This window comes from Microplitis mediator, chromosome 5, assembly GCF_029852145.1.
Source record: "Microplitis mediator isolate UGA2020A chromosome 5, iyMicMedi2.1, whole genome shotgun sequence".
Classification (NCBI taxonomy): Eukaryota; Metazoa; Arthropoda; class Insecta; order Hymenoptera; family Braconidae; genus Microplitis; species Microplitis mediator.
The window spans coordinates 27,057,468-27,078,429 of record NC_079973.1 but is presented as its reverse complement, the minus strand read 5'-3'; the positions used below and the strand labels follow the sequence as shown (position 1 = coordinate 27,078,429).

General features: G+C 32.8%; 1 protein-coding gene and 1 long non-coding RNA gene across 32 annotated transcripts in view; one reads left to right on the top strand and one right to left on the bottom strand.

Annotated features, from left to right (window-relative positions):
- The window catches only part of LOC130667613 (microtubule-actin cross-linking factor 1), a 100,158-nt gene that overhangs the window by 42,907 nt on the left and 36,289 nt on the right, over positions 1-20,962 (top strand). For 21 of the 31 annotated variants that reach the window (XM_057469296.1, XM_057469300.1, XM_057469308.1 and 18 more), the window contains 8 exons: positions 11,248-11,527; positions 12,680-13,130; positions 13,209-13,466; positions 13,575-14,148; positions 14,238-14,261; positions 14,398-16,092; positions 16,164-16,247; positions 17,142-17,363. In XM_057469296.1, coding sequence (XP_057325279.1) covers positions 11,248-11,527; positions 12,680-13,130; positions 13,209-13,466; positions 13,575-14,148; positions 14,238-14,261; positions 14,398-16,092; positions 16,164-16,247; positions 17,142-17,363 — 3,588 coding nt within the window. Of the gene's footprint in view, positions 1-6,810; positions 7,261-7,823; positions 8,051-11,247; positions 11,528-12,679; positions 13,131-13,208; positions 13,467-13,574; positions 14,149-14,237; positions 14,262-14,397; positions 16,093-16,163; positions 16,248-17,141; positions 17,364-20,486; positions 20,612-20,962 lie in introns of those variants that run through there. The other 10 variants (XM_057469324.1, XM_057469323.1, XM_057469322.1 and 7 more) reach the window with 4 other exon arrangements.
- LOC130667629 (uncharacterized) lies at positions 1,583-4,138 on the bottom strand. Its single transcript, XR_008989866.1, has 3 exons — positions 3,621-4,138; positions 3,387-3,531; positions 1,583-1,936 (listed from the first exon to the last, which is right to left on the bottom strand). It is a non-coding gene; the product is annotated as an uncharacterized LOC130667629 (long non-coding RNA).

Below are 20,962 nucleotides of genomic sequence, written 5' to 3'. Positions count from 1 at the left end.
AAAGTATCTAGCTACTTGACTATACAAAAACAAATTCGATATCTTGTTAGCTACGTTTCGCCTTTCGATCGAATGACATATATATTTTATTACTACAAACCAGTCACTTTATTAATTTATCAAACTTGTCTACTTAATTTATTTTCATTTCATCAATAAAATCCAATACTTGGCTAAATAATACAGCAATCAAAGTTAATTGTCCGACGTAAGCTGTACGTGATTTATTGGAAGTTGTATAGTCTATGCCAAATAAAGAATAATCATCCAGTGAGAGACAAAATATTTTAGTCAATCAGAGTGTGGCATTAAGCCAAGTGCTTTCAAGGAGCTTGAAATTCGTCGGGAATACAAATTACTACACGAAAACCGACGTTCATTTATTGAATTCCGGCGAGTCGTTTGTGACGCTTCGAACACTAGAAAAAAATTTCACCCCTCTGCCATTTTTTTTTTTCATTTAACTTTTTTATCTCGACTTGATATATTTTTTCAACCCGTTGAAACCAACTGAGAAAGAAATTAAGCGTATGCATAACCAAGAGGACACATAAATCTAAAAAACCTCCTGTCAGACGACATTTCCTTATTTATATTCTTTCCCTTTCTAAACATAACAATAATTTTCATTTCTTATTCCGATACTTGGTCGTCTTTATGTTAGTCTTCTCCATTTAAAAAAAATTTTTTCACGGTCTAGCGGAATGCATCATATCATTTCCGTTGGTCGTTTGCCGCGAAAAAGAATCAAATAACTCAAGCGTCAGTTTTAATTTATATTTCTTTAATCCATAATCTTCTTTGCGAGTCTTTACGACTTTAAATATATAAATATATAGTAACTATACATAAGTATATGTAGTATATAGGAGAAGATGTGTCAGACATATCATTTTATTTAATACGGTCAGAAATTAACAAACCGAACAGAAAAAAAAGTTGAAAAAATAATAAAACTGACTAACCGAGTTACGCGAACAGAGAAGCCCAGTGTTCTTATATATAAACCCATTGGTCTCCGTATTTAATAATGATACATTAGTTCGATCCCAAAGACGTGATGACTTTTCACCCGTTGAATTAATACACTTATCAAGTAATTCAATCGCAAAGTGCTCTTCCACAGCACATTTCCTAACGGTAGCTCACTATCTACACAAGATTACGTGCTTTAATAATTTGTACAACGTAAACATTTATATTAGAGTACTTTTCATTCACTCAACAGCTTTTTTTGCATACTATTAATCTCAATAAACCTTTCACGCAATTAAAATACTTATCAATGACTTCTAAACATGAGAGATTTAATCGATAATCCATCATACCAAGACACTTTACTACAAAAGAATGACAAATAATTGTGTATCTGGATTTGGTCCAAGATAATTCTATTCGTGGCGCCCATAGGCCCAAGTGAAAGTGATGAAAAAAAATAAAAAGAAACAGGAATTCGAGGAGAGGAAGTTATTAATAGACATCACAACACACATCTATTTCGCTTAATTATCTGAGCTTTTCTTTTTATAATTTCATATAAACTTTTTTTCTTCTTTATTGTTTATTACTTTTCAAGCGGTTGCGCACTAGTTTTCTAATTCAGCAATATCTTTTTTTTTGCGCGCCCCAGAAATGGCGACGCAAGGTAAGTTTGCTAGAACATTTTAAAATTATAAAAAGCCTCTTCAAATATTTAATTATCTGTCTTGCTTCATATACCTAGTAATCATTTAAATTAATCGTAATAATTATTGTACTATTTTTTGAAAAAAGTAATTTGTAAAGAAAGTATCGTCTTCGTAGTGTAGATAATGCAGATTTCTGTGTACATTTATGATGGTTGCATCGCTTCCTGTAGTATCATTGAACAGTCGAGATGCTTCGAGTACTAGCTTACAAGATTCATCACAGCTGTCGCCACTTGAAGGTCTTTGTTCTGTAAAAACAGCGGCAATATTAATGCAAACAAACTTAATATTTGTTGGCCAAACAATTGCGTAGGCATAAAATTCCATATATAAAGACAAACAACTTCATGATTTATTTTATTATTCACTATATTACTGCATTGTTAGCTAATAAATAACCCAGTAGTCATTGTATCATTACTATAAATTACATCGCGGCTTGTTAGCCATTCAAACAAACAAACAAACATATGTCACCCACACGCCCTTGATCTACAATTAGCTTAAGTGTTTGATGTTTCATTGTCATTATTGCTGTACATCATCCTCCCCAACAATTTAAATTTAATTGATATTCCCGAACACGTACCGCTACTTTCATTGAAATTTCACGAAAGAATCGTGTGGATCGTACAAATAATCCTCAACCTTCCTGGTGCTTGTAATTTCAATGAGCGCGCGCTTTTTTATTTACTCAGTTACCGGATAAAAATAAAATTATATAAATTAACAAATGTTTTTTTTTAAATGTTTAAAAGGCAGATGAATATTGAATGTGAATCAGATAAACTTGTTTTTGCATTCTCTTTGTCGGTCAAGGTAAACAAACACGAACGCATTATACCTACACGCTCATATATATCTGATATATATATATAAATTTACTTGATGATGTACTTCTTCATGAGAGTAATCATATGACACGCGTACAAGATCTAATGAATAAAATATTACGCAATAAACTTTATCCAGCCTTATTCGTCAAAATAACACGTCGCGAGTCAGTTTCGTAAGTTGGGTGAAATTAAATGCACCTGAGATGCCTTCTTTGATTTTATTTAAAATTATTCTAAAAAGTGTCATTTTATATTTTATCTTCATATATACAGACAGTAGTAACTCTGTAGGACAATAAATAACAACGGATACATTTTATCCAGATAAATATCTGAGATTGAATTTAAAATAGGTTGTAATTGATTGTATGATTAATGACGCGGTAATTAATCCATAGACGATGATTTTTAAAAATCGTTATCGAATATTGCCTTATAAGGCACTACCATGAAAAAAAAATAAGTGGGTATAGTGGATAAGTTTACGTGGGCGTCCACGTTCCTGCATAATCTTGATTATGATAATTGCCGACCGTGATTAACGCCCATACCTTTACATATGTTTATGTTTATAATTTTCTATAGATACAGATGAGATATATTGATAAACATAATGATATTTTATGATAGTTAACGTAATTCAAAAATTATTATTCTGCTGATACCGTTCGAATATACATTCAGCCCCTCGGCAAAAAATATTAATCGAGCGTGCTGTGCATACACGCAAGGTCATTACTCTCAATTGATACTTGGGTAGAAATAAAAAATAATATTAATTAAATAACAAAACCTCGCGTGCGTGATATGCGATGGAAAAAATTAAAAGAAGAAGAAGAACATAAGAAAAAATAAAACTGACGTAGTATAGAATTTCGCCGCTTGCATCGGGTTTCACGTAATCCCTCATGATGCACTTTAACTTCATTAGACGTTAGTACGGGTCGATCGATCAATTTGTTATCCGGTTAATGTCCTCTTTAATAAATTCTTCGTCTGTCGCCTGTCTGAAAAAAAAAAAAAGATTTCGTTATTTATTTTTCAGTCTGCATTCTTTATATTTAAAGATAATGTCAGCAACATTTTAGACACATACAACAACTCTCTTGTGATTTCGATGCTCTAGAACATATCTTACGACTCATTCAAGCCATCCACGTAATTCTCTTGAATTTCTTCGTATACTGGCTGCTGCTGGTGAGAAGAAGCCCCCGGGAACCTCGTTATCTTGACAGACGTACATAAATATACCGGCTGGTATTTACAACGGTACCAGTGATCAGCACTTGCAATATTCCGGTTTTTTTATTTCTTAAATAATTTTTACTCGCTACCGTTATTAAACGTCTGCCAAATTTCGTTCGATAATTATTCCATATCTTTTATTTTTTTTTTTCTCGCAATTTTTTTTGCAAACGTTTTTGAAAATTAAAATATAAAATTTGACCAACTGTATAATTGACGTCAGTAAAACGGCTACCGGAAGCTAACGTGAAACGGACCCGGGTGCGATGACTCCATATCCGCCTTGGGATCTCTTAAGACTCAAGAGTCTCGTCTGTAACTGCTCGTATTATTCTGCATACGCATTGCACATTATACATATATATATATATATATATATATATATATATATATATATATATATATATATATATATATATATATTTATTTTCCATTCCGGTCTTTCTCTTTTATATTCCAACGTTAAGCCAAGCCATGCTGTTCGTTATTCTTCCACTGTCGACAACTTTTAACCACAAACTAATTAGCAGCTACAAGACTTAATTATAAACCACAATACAAAAATGTGTGTCCGTGATTCACAATACCCATAAAACTCCGCTTAGAGTTATTAGCAAATGAAAAACTCACCGCAAGTGTGAAATTTCAAAATTAATGTATCGGCTCGCGTAGAATGCTAAGTATGAAAATAAAAAAAACATGTAGAAATTATAGATAAGTATTATTTAATACTGCATAGGTTACCTGGTATCGACTAAAAGGTGGATAAAGAACCAGGCCATTACGCAACTGGACGATTTAGATATAGAAAACAGAAAGGCCATGACCGTATCGGGCATATGCGGTAACGAAGACACTCAAACGATTAGTTGAAGACATAATTAAACAGACAACACATACTTTTGGATGTTTGCTCGAGTCTTATCTTAACTTTTTTTATTACCATTTCATCAGTCAGTAATCCGACGTTATTATTCTGATAACTCTCTGACGGTTATCTAATTTCTTCCGTGTTTTACTTGTGTAAATATAGACCCAAACAAAATAAAAGATAAATTGGGTACGTCTTATTTATCTTAATGGCGTAGTACTACTAATTGTTTAATCAAAATATCTTTTGTTAAACAAATCTCAGCACAGCACACACCTGTCTTTAATTTTTTTCAAATACTAATAGTTAAAAAAAAAAAATTACCGACGATTTAATTTTTTTTATATTTAAATATCCAATTAGCTAGTTAATTAAATTATAGTAATCACCATACGTAATTAATTCGTATAGATATATGAAATAAAATAATTTAAAATGCGAAAAAAATGATCAATTAATTTAGCACTTACCATAAATAGTATAAATCAAACAGTTATAAAAATAACAAACTATATATATAAATTACTCAATTGTTGTCAAACGAGTATGATCAAGTATTAATACTGACTCAATAAAAACACTTGTGTCAATTTTCGTGGCTCCCACTTTCTTAATATGGTATCACTGTGAAACGAAAAACATAATAAAAAATATATAAAAAGAGTTTCGCCCACGGTTTTAAGTGTGTGGGCTCCGTCATCAGTCATATTCAATACGTTGGCTTTTAAATACCACTCGTATATCTCAACTTTATTGAAATAAATTTGAATATATATATAAATATAGACGAATATATCTAGTGCAACAACGGCATCAAGAACAAGACCAGCAAAACAATCACAAGGCAACGATTAAAGTAATCGTCATCAGTTGGGAATATCGCGGTATTATCCTCATAAGGAAAAGAGGAAGGACGGGATCGAGAATTCAAAATCGGCATCGCCCACGCGGCTGACGAGGCCGCTCGGCGATCGGCGCATGCGTGATCGCTAAATACTTAACACAAGATATAGATAGTAATGGTAATAATGATAGTGTAGATGGGATGGGAGTAGACAAGAGTAATAAAGAGGAATATATATAATATGAATAAACCGCGTTCCGAGTCGTGGATAGGCATATGGTATAAGCAGTTGAGGTAGAGGTAGAGGTAGAAATTTATGTACGATCAAAGTATAGAAGAGTTTTAAAAGCGACTGGGTCTGCGATCGGCGGTGAGAGGAAGACAGCAAGTGTCTCACCTGTAAAAGCATTTTGTTGCCCTACTCTGAAGAACTTGGTGTGGTTTTTACCCATACACACACCGGCGGGGTACCATCACGTCGCGTTTTAAACTCTCTTGGTCATCGGTTGGTTGGCGGCAGAGTCAGCGCGGGTGGGGAAGCCCCGAGCGACAGTCGGTGGATGCCGTGCTAAGCGGCAGCGCGTGCTTCGGTCTCAGTCTCTATCAATACCGATTTAAAACACCTCCTGTCCCAATATACTGTACATTTTGTTGTCTTCCTTCAGTAATAAATTTATTTATTTATTATCATTACTTGCGTCACAAATTATAATAAACTATGAGAGGGACAAGACCAAGGGAACAGTGCGTAGGCCGATACAATAACGCGTGGTGGTGATGATTGTGACGGTGTCTCATACTCAGATTCTCGCTGGTGGTGGTCCTCGATATTGGATATGGAGGTGTTATGGTGCTGGTGGTGGTAATGGAACATCATCGGCAACCCTGAATTCTAAAGATATTAAAGAAAGAACGGAGCTAATAAATTCACTGGTTGCTGCTGATTGCTCCTGAGTTTTTAATTTCGCGTCGCGTTGTCAACACCTCGACAGAATTTTTTTTTTTTATCCAAATTATTTTATGTAATATTATTAAAGTGCAGGCGAGTGTGTTGGCTTATTTTATTGAGGAGGATTCCCGCCCTCATGGTGAGAATGAGCCTCCGTGCTCCGAGTAGTGAAAGGAAAATAAAAATATTTATGGATACGTGCGCTTTTGTCTTATAATTGTGTACTCTAATATAAGGTGTATCTATTTTATTTCTCGTGCATGGTTCGGTTTAAAACAGTCTACTTAATTCGTAACTCGTGATGGAAATGAATATAAATTACAAAGTTACAGTGCACGAACGTCTAGTAAATTTTTTAAAATTATTGTGAATTTTTCATTAAACGCATTTTATTTAAACGTATTTGATTGCCAAGTGAATATAGTAAACAGTGGTAAAGTGTTATCTTGCCTGAGGCGAGACTACTCGTAACGAGATCTGTAATTATCTTGGCGGAGAGAAAAATCAACTTGAAGTATTGTCGTCATTACTATTATCATTGCCTCGTAATTGTTATACCAGTTACGGAATTATTAAAGACTTAACTACCTTATTTTATCGGTGCTCTAATCTATTTTATTTATTTATCATTATTTTTGTAAATTAAAAAAAAAATTCTGTTGACTTTTAAAAATCCGCCATGTATCGGTTCAGCAAAAGCGGGCGACTCTTCGTCCAGGGTACGCGGGAACAAGACGACCGTGACAATGTCGCTGGCTCTAGTCCTACTAGTGGACCAGAGTTGCAAGCTGTTCATACTAAACGTCACATGTCCACGGAAATTTTAGGTATCAAGGGTTATCATTAAATGTCTAGAGAATTTTTGGTTTAACTTTTTTTTGCTGTTCCATTATCGAGAATAGATTTTGAAAAAAAAAAAAAAAAAAAAAACGGAGTCTATTAATTTTTAAATTTGATTGGTTTCGATAGTTTGATAAACCCATGTGTTTTTGATAACAAAATAGGCAACAGCTGATCGAAACATTGCTCGACCTTGATCTTGCCCACGCGTTCTGGCCTTTAAATGGTCAGGTCTGTATCGTAAACGATCGGCGTAAGCAAATTCTTAATAAAGTAAAAAAAACTCAGGAATTTTATTTCCATAATTTTATCGAGCATAATTTAGTTTACTAGTACGTCAGGACTCAGTTATTTTTTTCAAATGATTACTCTTCAAATTAATTTTCCAAGACCTGGCAAATTCATTTGTCACAAACAAAAAAATTTTTGTAACTGAAATTGATCGTAGAATAAAAAAGACTCGCGAATAAAGTAAATAAAAAATTCTCTAGATATTTATTTGTGATATTTAAATTTATTTACAACGACACGTAAAAACGTAATCCGATAGGATCGTCGATTGAGTCAACCAAGACTTCAAAACGCGGTGAGAATGGAGCACGTAGAATCGTGACGCGAATAATCAGGAAAACAACGACTCTCACTCGCGGTGAGGAGAAAAGTACAACCGAGAATTTGACAAATCGAGCACAAGTCGAATCACTTCAGTCTGCACAATATCAAAAGGTTACCAGTCATCAAGGTTCTCCTGTTGCTAAGTCTGCCAAGACTGTCCGGGTAAGGAATTATAAAATATAAATAAATACTTTCACTGATAAATTCATTTAACAAGAAAGTATTTTATGAGTAATCGATTAAATTACGCGGCTTATAAATAAATTAAGTAGCCTCATACATCTACACTTACTTAATCGTTGATAAGAATATGTAGTCCAAAGAAATGTATGTAACAGATCACGGGTGATTATATCGATAAAATGATAACGTATATAATATATTAATAAGTACTAAACTCCTTTCTACTGGCTGTCATACGAACTTGTCTGCAAAGACAACGAGACAAATCCGGTCAGGGCCAGTTGCATACTTTAACCCTTTTTTTCTACTTAGTCAGCGAAAGCTCACTCAGTCGAGAAATTTCTTCACCGCTCTTGTCTTCTTAGCATTTTTCTAATTAACATCCACCAAAAAAAAAATCTCAATCATCTCACTTTTAATTCCACATTCTTACCAACAATAATTCCAGTTTTCCGTCTACTCAAACTCACTCTTGTTGATAATTTTATTCGTTAAACTTTCTAATCCAGGAAACGACATCGAAATTGAAAGCTGTCATTTTCCAGTTGATGCCTAAAAATTCTTAAATTATTATTATTTTTATCTACGTTGAGTTTTGCCATTTAAGTGGACGTCTAACCTTGATTTTTATTAATTATTCGACAGATATTTGTCCTTGTTATTATTATTATAATTATAACAAGTTACCTGTTACACTTTAGACTAGACGAAAAAGTCGATAATCACGTATATGGATCAACTGTGTGGGTTTTCTAGCGTAACTCTGACATTCGAGTGACACCTACGACCGAGTAAAACTGATCGCCAGTTTACATCAATGTCACATGGACATATTTTGAATAGACTTCAAGTAACATCATCTGAATCAATATATCGATCTCGATCGCCGCCCACTTATCGCCATTTGCATTACGAATATCTTCATTAAAAATTTTAATTCAACATCAATTTTAAAAAAATAAATAAATAATGAAAGCGATTATAAAAAGAGCAATTTAACATTATGGGCAAATTGTCGTGGCATATTGAGCAAATTAAGCCATAGAACGAGGTCCACTGGTTTTTTATTATTAAATTTCTTATTTCACCAAAGTAAATTTACTCGAGTGAAATCACCGATTGACATAAATCTTATTTTGTACATTGTAACTTATCTCTAAATGTCCCAACGGTGTCTTATTATTTTCATTTTGACGGACACGAAAATATGTATAAGTATAGTCATATATATTTATAGGTGTAATTTAATCGTTGGTGTGATCAAGCAATTGGGACTCACCCACTTGTTTGTATTTTATTTATGTCTTTCTCTTTTTCTTATTTATCCCCCTGATTCTCGTGTTGCTTAATTCATTATGACGTAATGGTGTGTACTCTTATGGTGATGTCAGGTATCGGTATCTTGCCCCATAAGGAGACAAACCCAAGGACTACAATCTTACGGCCTGCCATAAAACTTTTATGGTGAAATCTCCTTCTACTTTGTCTTCTTTTCCCTCTTTACTTTTATTTTTCTCTTATAATATTTTACATTATTACAATATATTTTTCGCCCACTTTCTTACTTGGACATGTTAAAGTCTCCGTGATTTCACCATTCGGCCCAATCCCTTGTAACCAAATAATTTATTTTTAAAAAGTTATTTATTACTAAATAATTATCTAGAGTTTTCTCAATTATTTAAATATTACTCTAGATAGTTAGTGAATTGAATTATGATTTATGATAAATTTGGCTTTCTCTCATAAAAACATTCTTCCATCTCACTTTAACTAATTAGTTATACATCATAAAGTAAATAGTGTGTATGTGAGAGAGTATTGCGTGACATGATGATCAAGGTTAAGGAATTTGCCGGCGAATCTAAGGACTTCCTTTATGTATGTCAGTCTTCATTGAAAATAATTACAATAAGTAACAACTTTTTAGCAGGTTAAAAAATAATTTAATTAATTATTTCAGTGTAATTTATATATTTCAATAGCTACTTGTCTATTGTACGGTAAAAGTTATCTGCCGGAAATGGGTTACCTTTTATTTCTTTTACTTAACTCAAGACAATACTGAAGCCGAAGGCCAGGATGAAACACAGACTCAGTTGATCAATCGGTACACCGTTCGACCGTTAGCTTACAATGCCAGAGAAAACAATATAAAACAATTTCCTGACAATAAGTTAACTATTTGCTAAAATAGAGTTGATACAAATGGCATATAACAGCAAATAAACTCTTTAGTATTTATTTGTATCAAGTTGTCTTAAATAATTTTATTGACATTAAATAATTCTCTCCTCCAGACTTTTATGTCTTTTAGAAACTGAATGATCGTGATAGGTCGATTTTACTATCGTTAGATTTATACACTTCCTGGTAGGCAATGATGATTTATCCCCGATTACGGTTTAAGTAAATGTGATGTAACTGTTGTTTTTTTTTTTTGTAAATTATTTAAATATAAATAAAAATTTTGCATGAAAATATGCTTATTATATTTTTAAAAATATGTGTAAATTTGATCGAAAGGCGATATGTAATATTTATTATTTTTTCTTTATATTACTACAGTATTATTTATTGGTTTCAATAAATTATCATTACTTTGAAGTCATTATACTCATTTATAAAAAAAAAATATCTACAATATTTAATAAAGAAGAATAGAATCTTTCAGACAGTAACTGGAGCTATCAGATTATGACAATTAAAATTATTTATTTTTAAATAAAATTCAGAGTAAAAAAAAAATTATCAAATTATCGAAATTTTTTAAAAAAACTTTAATTCTTTTTTTTTAATTTTAATCACCTGATAAATAAGTCAACTACCGAATGAGTCACTGTAATTATTAATATAAAAAATTTAATTGTCCATACTTCTTAAAAATATATTTTTAATTACCAATTATTGCTTTGTTATTATAAAGCTTATACAAATATATAACGAAAGATATTGTACTGAAACAAAATTATTGGCATTTAAAATATATATTATATTTATTAGCATTTGTATGCTTTTGATATGGCAAAAAAAAAAATCAATGTAATAATTTCATTGTAGGTGTAAAAAAAAAAATTTCATTTTGAAATCCAGCTTTTGCCTCATTGTACAATTGAGTTTAATAAAAACTTGTCTAGTTTGATTTTAACTGGAAATAAATGTTGTTTTTCTTTTAGATATCGGACATTGTCGTTGGACAAGAACCAAACGTGACAGCTCGCGAAGCGCTGCTAAGATGGGCCCGACGTTCAACAGCTCGTTACCCAGGTGTCCGAGTAACAGACTTTACAAGTTCCTGGAGAGACGGTATGGCATTCAGTGCACTTCTCCATCGAAACCGTCCTGACCTAATCGACTGGAGAAGCGCGCGATCATGTCAAGCGCGCGAACGGCTCCATCAAGTTTTTTACATCGCCGAGCGCGAGTACGGCGTTACCAGACTTCTCGATCCCGAAGGTAACAAATCTCAACTTAACACTCCTAATAATATAAATATAAATGTATAAATAAAAATGATAGGATTATTATCCACTTGCTTGCCATTCCTTTCACCACTAAATATAGAATATTATTTTTCTCATTTATTCTTCCGCATTGCTAACCGATGAGATACCGAGAGAGCCACTGGAGTCTGGGATGTAAATAGTCTTGCCAACCAGACTCCAATCGCGAGATCCCGGTGTCCCAGTTCCACGAACCGCAAGATCAATAGGTCACAATACTGAGGATCTTTTTTTCTCTCTTCCTTAAGTACGAATCCAACCACTAAAAATTAAAATTATTCGCAATAGTTAGCATTACATTGACATGCAATTCGAAGCTACAAGACGACCACCCATTGTGAAAATAAACAAACGGTATAAACTTTCCATCCTCTTAATATGATGTGCGGCTACAGCAACACTCTATACACTTGACTTGTCTGTGGTTTATCGCGATGGACGTCGTTCAAAAAATTTATGGGCGGCGCCAAATACAACTTGTCTCAATATCATGTACCAGATCACTTTGCCCGGCCAAACAAAAAAAAACATCCTACCGAATAAAAGTCGTACACGAATCACGAACAAACGAAATAAAGAACAATGAGATAATTTAAAATTTTTTTAGGTCACACAAGACAATTGAAAAACTTTTTTTTTCACTTTCATTATTTACGAAAGTAAATTTAATTGAATAAATATTTTTTTGGTCAACTTCTGGAGACTCGTTATGGTAAACGACAATAAATTCATCGTCAGATTTGTACTCTACCAAACTAACAAGTCTGCGTATTTATATCCGCGTGTTCATATATATATTTATATATATTCTTCCCGGCTTGGATGGAGGATCGCCTATATGTATAATGTGGCACACATTCTTTTTGGTCACGGTACCCGACACTACTTCCGCTCGCACTCACACACCGTGACACACCGGCTCTTCGTATAATTGCTTTTACGACTCCCAATGTGTGTGTGTGTGCACATCAGCAATTGTAGTAGTACCCATTGTTAGCAAGTGATAGTGTTGAGAAATCCAAAGAGACAAGTTCCTCAAGGATACATAATTTTTATTTTAAATCTGTTGTTATTATCATGTATTTTAATTTTTTTAATTTTCTAGATGTTGATACCCCCGAACCGGACGAGAAATCATTGATAACGTACATCTCATCGCTTTACGATGTGTTCCCGGAGCCGCCGCCAATCCATCCTCTCTACGACGCCGAGGCCCAAAGACGCTCGGCCGAGTACCGCGAGCTCGCGACATCTCTGCACATGTGGATGCGCGAGAAAATAGTGATAATGCAGGAGCGTGCATTCCCGCCGACACTTATCGAAATGAAAAAACTAGCTGCCGACAATGCGAAATTCAAAAACGAAGAAGTCCCGTCTCGTTACCGAGACAAGCAACGACTCACTCACATATTCCGCGAGCTTGAAAAATATTTTGAAGCCGTGGGTGAGATTGATATGGAACAGGAGCTACACATCGATGTAATTGATAAAAACTGGAATAGATTGATGATGCTTCATCAGGAAAGAGAACAAGCTGTTATTGATGAAATCAAACGGTAACATTTTATTTCCATCATTAGGGTCGACTAATTAAAATAATTGTAATAATAATAAAAAAAAAAAAATGTTTACAGTTTGGAACGATTGCAACGGCTTGCTGAGAAAGTACATCGTGAAATGAAATCAACGGATAATCGACTTGAGGAACTGGAGAGACGAGTTGAAGATGAAGCGCGTCGTCTTGATCGTCTTCATCCTCTGGAAGCTAAACATGCAGTCGATTTATTAGAACAGGATATTCGCAATACAGAGATACAAATTCAAAATATATTCACGGATATTCACACTCTCACGGAAGGAAAATACAGTCAAGCTGGTGAACTTCACAAGAGGTAATAGTTATTTAGAGCAGTAGTTTATCGAACCAGATTATAATTTGATAGGGCTGTCAAAGTATCTTATACCCGACTATTCATAATACTTTTATTTTTTATTAACAGAGTACAAAAATTGCATCAACGCTGGGTGGCATTGCGATCTCTGTTGCATAAACGGCTGGTGCAACCACTTTCAGCAGTTTCGTTCCCCGTTGAAGAACGGGTTGTCACCAAACATCGTACTACCGTCCACGAGACTCGTTTAGTCGACACCAATCCCCACTTCCGTAACCTCCATGACTGCATAGATTGGTGTAAAAATAAATTGAAGCAGCTTCAAGATGCTGATTACGGATCTGATTTACCGGGTGTTAAAAATGAATTGGACATTCATCAAAGAGAACACAAAAATATTGATCAATTCCACAGCAAAGTTGATAAATGTATTCATGCCAAAAATAATTTCCATGGAGAGGAGCTCGCTCTCTACAGCCAACACTTGAGTACATTACAAAAAATATATTCCGAATTATTGGTTACCTCCAATAAAAGATTGTCCGATTTGGACACCTTACACGATTTTATACAATCGGCAACTGGGGAATTGGTTTGGCTTAATGCCAAAGAAGATATTGAAGTTACACGCGATTGGAGTGACAAGAACTTGAATGTCCAAAGTATCGTGCAATACTATGAGGTAACTTTTTATTATTATTTTTTTTTTCCCTTTCATTTGTATACTTTACTCATAACTATAATAATTTAATCATTAAAATAATTTCCAAGCATACGTATGGTTCTGGAGCGGAGGTAAAATAATTTATTAGTCAATAAAAAATATTACCAACACAATTGTGTGCTTGCTTGTGTGCGTCACACAGTCCATATAAAATATTTGAACATTTTATCACGATAATAGTATTATTATTATTATTCTTATTTGCAGAGTCTTATGAACGACTTGGAAAAACGTGAAATTCAATTCTCGGCGGTACAAGACCGCGGCGAAGCTTTGATGTTGCAACACCACCCAGCAGCTAAGACAATTGAGGCTTACATGTCGGCAATGCAAAGCCAGTGGGCTTGGCTTTTACAGCTTACACTTTGTTTGGAAGTACATCTCAAGTACGCGACTCAGAGTCAACAATTTTTCAAGGACGTACAGCTAGCTGATCAGTGGATTTCAAAACGGGACGAAGTACTGAATACTATTTACTCACAGTCAGACTTTTCACTGAACGAGGGAGAACATCTTCTCAAGGGCATGCAAGAATTACGGGCGGAATTGAAAAGTTATGGCGAAAATGTTCAACGTTTGGTTGATCAAGCTGGCAATATTGTCCCGATGAAACAACGAAGACAACCTGTCACTAGGCCACTCCAAGTAACTTGTATCTGCACTTACAAGCAAGCCAACATGTCTATTGACAAGAACGAGTTGTGTACACTTTATGATAATTCCGGACGTGTTAAGTGGCGTGTTAAGAACTCTCTGGGTGTTGAATCACCAGTACCTGGAGTTTGTTTTACCCTACAGCCGCCTGATAAAGATGCACTGGATGCCGCTGAAAGGTTACGTCGTCAGTACGATCGCAGTGTCTCTCTCTGGCAGCGTAAACAACTTCGTCTGAGACAAAACAGCATTTTCGCAACGATAAAAGTCGTCAAGGAATGGGACTTACCTAAATTCTTGGACATGGGTCAAGATCAGCGCACGACTATCAGACGAGCTCTCAATGAAGACGCCGAGAAACTGCTGTCTGAAGGAGATCCCGCAGACCCGCAGCTCAGAAGATTGATACGTGAGATAGCAGAAGTCAATAGGCTGTTTGATGATTTCGAAAAACGAGCAAGAGCTGAGGAAGAATCTAAGAACGCTGGTAGAATATTTAGTGACCAAGTAACTGCATTGCAGCAAGCGCTAGATGAAGCCGAAAGAATTTTAAATATTCGCATTGCATCCCCATTGTCACGTGATCTTGATAGTCTCGAGCATATGGTACTCGAGCACAAAGATTTCGAACAAAAATTACAGCGTCTAGCTCCTGATTACGAGCAAGTACAGCAAACTTTCCGCGGTATCACTCTAAAGACACCGGCAATGCGCAATAAACTTGATAACGTGATGTCTAAATGGAATCACTTGTGGAATGTCAGTAATTTGTACATCGAACGACTCAAATGCATTGAAATTGTACTGTCCGGTCTTGAAGAAAATACCTCTGGAATAACAGAGTTGGAAATAAAATTAGCCTCATACAGTGAACTTCCGTCCGACGTAAAAGGCCTACAGATCGTCCTCGAAGACCTTATGATCCTGCAGAACGCTATTTCACAACAGCAAATATCAATAGATCAATTGAATGATGATGCACACAATGCACGACGACTTGTTGAAAAATCACGACCAGGTCATCGCGGTCCGCACAGCGACATGGATCGTCTGGACGCGGAAGTTAACAGATTAAATGCCAGATGGACAAACATTTGCGGTCAACTTGTCGATAGATTACGAAGCGCCGAAACCGCTTACAGCCTCGCCCAACAATATCACACTTCTTATCAAAATGAAGTTGACTTTGTGGATGAAAGCTACTGCAAACTTGAGTCTACTCCAGTTCAAGAACTAGAAACAGCCAAGGTAATTAACAATTTTACTAATTTTCATTATCAATAATTATCCATTCTACAAAACAAATAAATTTAATTCAGAACCTGCTGAACCGAGTTTGTGATCGCGCAGCAACGATCGAAGTCGTAAATGTTACCGGAGGAAGGTTGATACGCGAAGGAAAGGTAAGACTCAAAAAAATAATAAAAATCATTGCTCTAGCCTTATAAATAGCCTTAGCCTATGGAGTGAATGAGTGTGTTGTATGAACGATGTAAATATTTCTTATTAAATTTAAATCATAAGCATACACTGTATATATATCATTGATAGTATTTAAGATCATTTGTAAATTTGTTTTATACACAATGTACCTTTCAGCGGACGACAATTGAGTATCATTGACACGTATCGGCTTCTCTACATGGTCATACGTTATTCTTTACTTGGGATATTTTTATTTTCTTATGTTAATATTATATTTTTCTCTATTTCCTCACACTAAATAGGTATCAAAAAACACACACATTTAATCAAAATTATTAAACGGTAATTAATTTTCAAAACATTTCTTTATTGTTTAACGTCTAATCCATTCACCAGTGATGGATTAACATGCACACTGTTTTATTTACAAAATTAATCATTATTGTTATCATTATTGCAGTACAATTAATTAGTGTACTGTAATTAAAATGAGTAGCATGATTGAGTGGTCGGAAATAAGGTGGTGGTGAAATTGGTGATGGATGCTTGGGGTTTATTAAAATACCTGTAGATAATTAACGCACTCCTTTAGTTGTTGAAAATAAATAAAAGCTCAGTGTTGTATAAAATTATGAACAATTATTCAAAATTAATTTATTAATATTTAACATTACTAGCAGCACATTAATTAGACAAGAAATTAGTAACAATTTCGATAAAATAATTACCACACTGGGTTAAATAAATTTTATGTAGTGTGTAGTTGTAAGTAGAACCCGTATCCTAGTGCTTATTGTCGTTGCCGGACGCTAACTAGTAGAAAAATTAGATATCTAATTTACTAACCATAACGGACTAACCGGCCTCTGTAGATCTATGGACAGCGACTCAGAGCGTTCAAGGAACAGCTTGAAGAGCTTTGTCCATCGCTGGATGCATCTGTCAAAAGACCGAGACGTGAATCCGTGACAACTGTCGACGTAATTGCTCACGATCTCGACAATCTCAACAGGCGATACTCAACTCTTGTCAGTCTTTGTCGTGAGCGTGTACACAAATTCGCTCAACAGTATCCCGAAGACATTTCTCTACAGGTAAGTCCATAATTTATCTCTCTACTTTTATTTATTATTATTATTATTATTTATTTGGCCATAAAGTCAAGTCTCCTTGCGGCCATTCAAAATACATAATTTTACAAAATAATATAGTTTATGTACTAGGTAAACAATAGACATGAAAAATAATAATAATAATTTAATATTTATATTTATAAATTTGTATCTAATGTAGAACTGGAAAAATATTTTCGTAATGATCCTTGACCAAGTAAAATTTGAAACCACAAAAATAGACAAACTAAAAATGGTATTTGCAAATAATCTTACTCCCGAATAAAATTAAAAGTAACTTAAGTAATTACCCAGTAGAGCAATTAAATAAATCGATTGTTCTACTTAGTTAAACAATTCATTAAATCATCGGATAACAATCTTTTTAAAAGTTTATTACGGCTATTTATATCCATCATATTATGTATTAAAATTTACATATTTTATATATTTATCGCCAACGAGCTAAGAATTACTACTCTGTAATTTCCTTCGTCATTGCTCCGTAATTATCACAGCAAATGCTAAAGTGTTCTGTAAATACGCGGTCTTCGTCAAAAGAAAGTTAAGTGAGGAATTACTCGTTTTAATTTTCGACCGGTTCACAAGATGTTTACTTTTGTTTGAATTATTTTATAGCAATTCTACACTTAACGCCACTTCATACCCATTGATTATTTAGATTACATAGCAAGCTCGAAAAAAATATAATAATCATACACATGACAACTCGTCAGTTCTTTAAATGTTATTACACATTAAATTTAAAAATGGCAATGCTTACATTTGTAAATGACATCATATTAATTTTTAAAATTATCTATGATGTAATAAGTTTCATTTATTACATTTTTTTTATATTTATAGCACTTAATTATTTTCCTTGAAACTTATGTTTAAATCTATGAGCATAAAAGTATGTCAATATCACTATTAATTAACTATATATTATATATATATTTATAAATAATCATAAATCAGTTCAAGTCATGACATTTTCTTATTCTCAGTAGAATATCTTAATAATTCATTTTCTTTTATTACAACCGACTGTTGTTACCGAACAAGTTTTTTTTTCCCAGACCAGAAAAACTTGTGATGGAAAAATTATTACTATCATTTATCATATGGTAATTTATAGATATAACATTATAAGCCCATGCACAGAGAAAAAATAACTTTTAGAAATATTTTATTTTCTTACAAGAAATTACGCGACTGGAAATTTTTGGTCAAAAAGTTTGAAGATTTCATTGAAAATTATTTTCTACATCGAAGAAATTTACGTTCAATTCAACATATGCTAATTTTTTTAGAATACTATGAGTGTGAATGTAGCAGACATCAGACGAATTTAAAATTATAAATAAATAGAATAAAAAATTTTAAAAATAACATTTATAAAAAACACTTATTAATTTTTTATTTTTTTAAATGCGCATTTTTTTAAAATTTAATTTTATTAATTATTTACTCTATTTATTAATAATTTTAAATTTGTCTGATGCCTGCTACATTTACTCTCATAGAATACTACAAATAAATTAAAATTTTTTTCAGTCCAGAAAATTATTCTTAAACTTTGATACTACATCAATAATGTATTAATTTTTATTGATTTACTGCTTTAAAAATATTGTTTTTATAAAAGTTATTTTTTTTCAGTGTAGATGACTTAATTATTTAAATATTAATATCAAAAATTAATTTATCGATATTTATCATGAGTAATTTACACTTTTTATCTTGGGCGTATTCAGGATCAATAAATGAGAGTGTAGTAGTGGGATTGTCGGCGCTCTTGGTTGACTTAATGTGTGGCCAAGTGATTTTACGTGGGCAGACTATTTCGTCCTTGCTCATATTGCCACTTAAACTTAACTTGTTTTTACCATAAATGTATATTTATATTTTTAAATAAAATATACACTCGCGCATTGCATACAAATTTTTTTATTTTATAAACTTACGTCATATATTATTGTAACTGTGCGTACGCCGTCCGATACACACAAATACGATTGATGCGCATTGCACAGCGATTCGTTTCCGTTAATTAAATTTAATTGACTTTAGATAGAACACGTGTCGGCATAATTTTCAAAAGATTTTAAAATTTCATTGCGTAATTAGCTGGATGATTAAAATAATAAATTACTTGATATTTTTATATTGACGAGATTTTTATTTATAGATAAATATTTATGTAAACATTTAAATTAGTGATTTAATTTGAAGGTGCGCATGGTATTTAGATGTGATAATCGTGTTGGTATGCGTTTAATTTCGTAGCAATCTTATCAAAAAAACTTGACCTTAACAAATATGTATTTACTTATAAATTTTTGTTGTGACGATAAATTACTAAATATTTTTCACAGCAATCGTCTTTTTAAAATGAAATATTGACAGAAATCAATCACTGTTTTTATTTAGAAAGTTTTAGTTATCAGTGATAAACAAAGTCTGGATAAATAATTAATGCTGATAATTAATAATAGACTTTAAAAAAGTAAACAAATCAATAAATTTTATTAAGTTCACGGACAATGATAAGTCAAATGTTCTCATTTTTTAAAATTACATGTCTCATTAATCGCTAATAAGTTATTTTAGTCTAGAAAAATTAAATCGCGTAAACAATAAATATTTGATAAAACTTATTATTAATTTTTAAAAAAATCATTTTTATTTTTAATTTTTCAAAGGAAAATTTTAAATTTATAAATAAAAAAAACGTCTAGTAGATTGCGCACTGTGTTGATGTCCACGCGGACATCACATTTAACTTCAGTCTCACGAGCAAGTTGGTACAGTCAACATCGTTTTTATTTCGCGGCATTACTTTTTTCGTCAATAAAACGTTATTAATTTTTTAGTAGTGTAAAGAGTAATTGATAATTACAATCAATTAATTTCATAATTATCTACCTATTTTTTTTTTTTAATTACAATGAAAAAATAACTTTATACTTAATAAGTGTCAGAAATTTAACAAATGATAAGATAGTATAAAAAAGTAATTACTATTGTTATTGATTAATGAGGACGTGGCTGCAATTGATGTCAATTGAATATAAAATATTTTTTAATTTTAAAAATGAGTGTCAGTGATAACTAGCGGTGCATTTTTATGGAAATTATATTTTTACAATGCAATTATTATTACAATTACAATTACAATAATAATAAAATAAGTAATGCTACCAGAAAGGAGGATTGTTTACCAGGTAAATTTACAGTACACGTAACTCTCTAAGTAAACTTATAATAATTTTAAACGTCAACTCACGTGGATAAAGTCACTTTGAATTATCAGCAATAATCGATAACGAGTACCGGGGTATAAATTATTCAAGTTTTATGATTTGATGCATTAGTAAATGAAATAAACTTTTTATATAAATTGCGATAGATTTTTTTTTAAACATTTAATTACAAATAAGTATATAATTACTCAAAAAATTGAGAAATTCCGTGCAGTATATTATTAATATGTAATTACTATTGTGGAAAGTGTAGCGGTGCATAAATCACATGGTTTAGTTTAAAAAAAAAAAATTAATGAATAATAATAATTG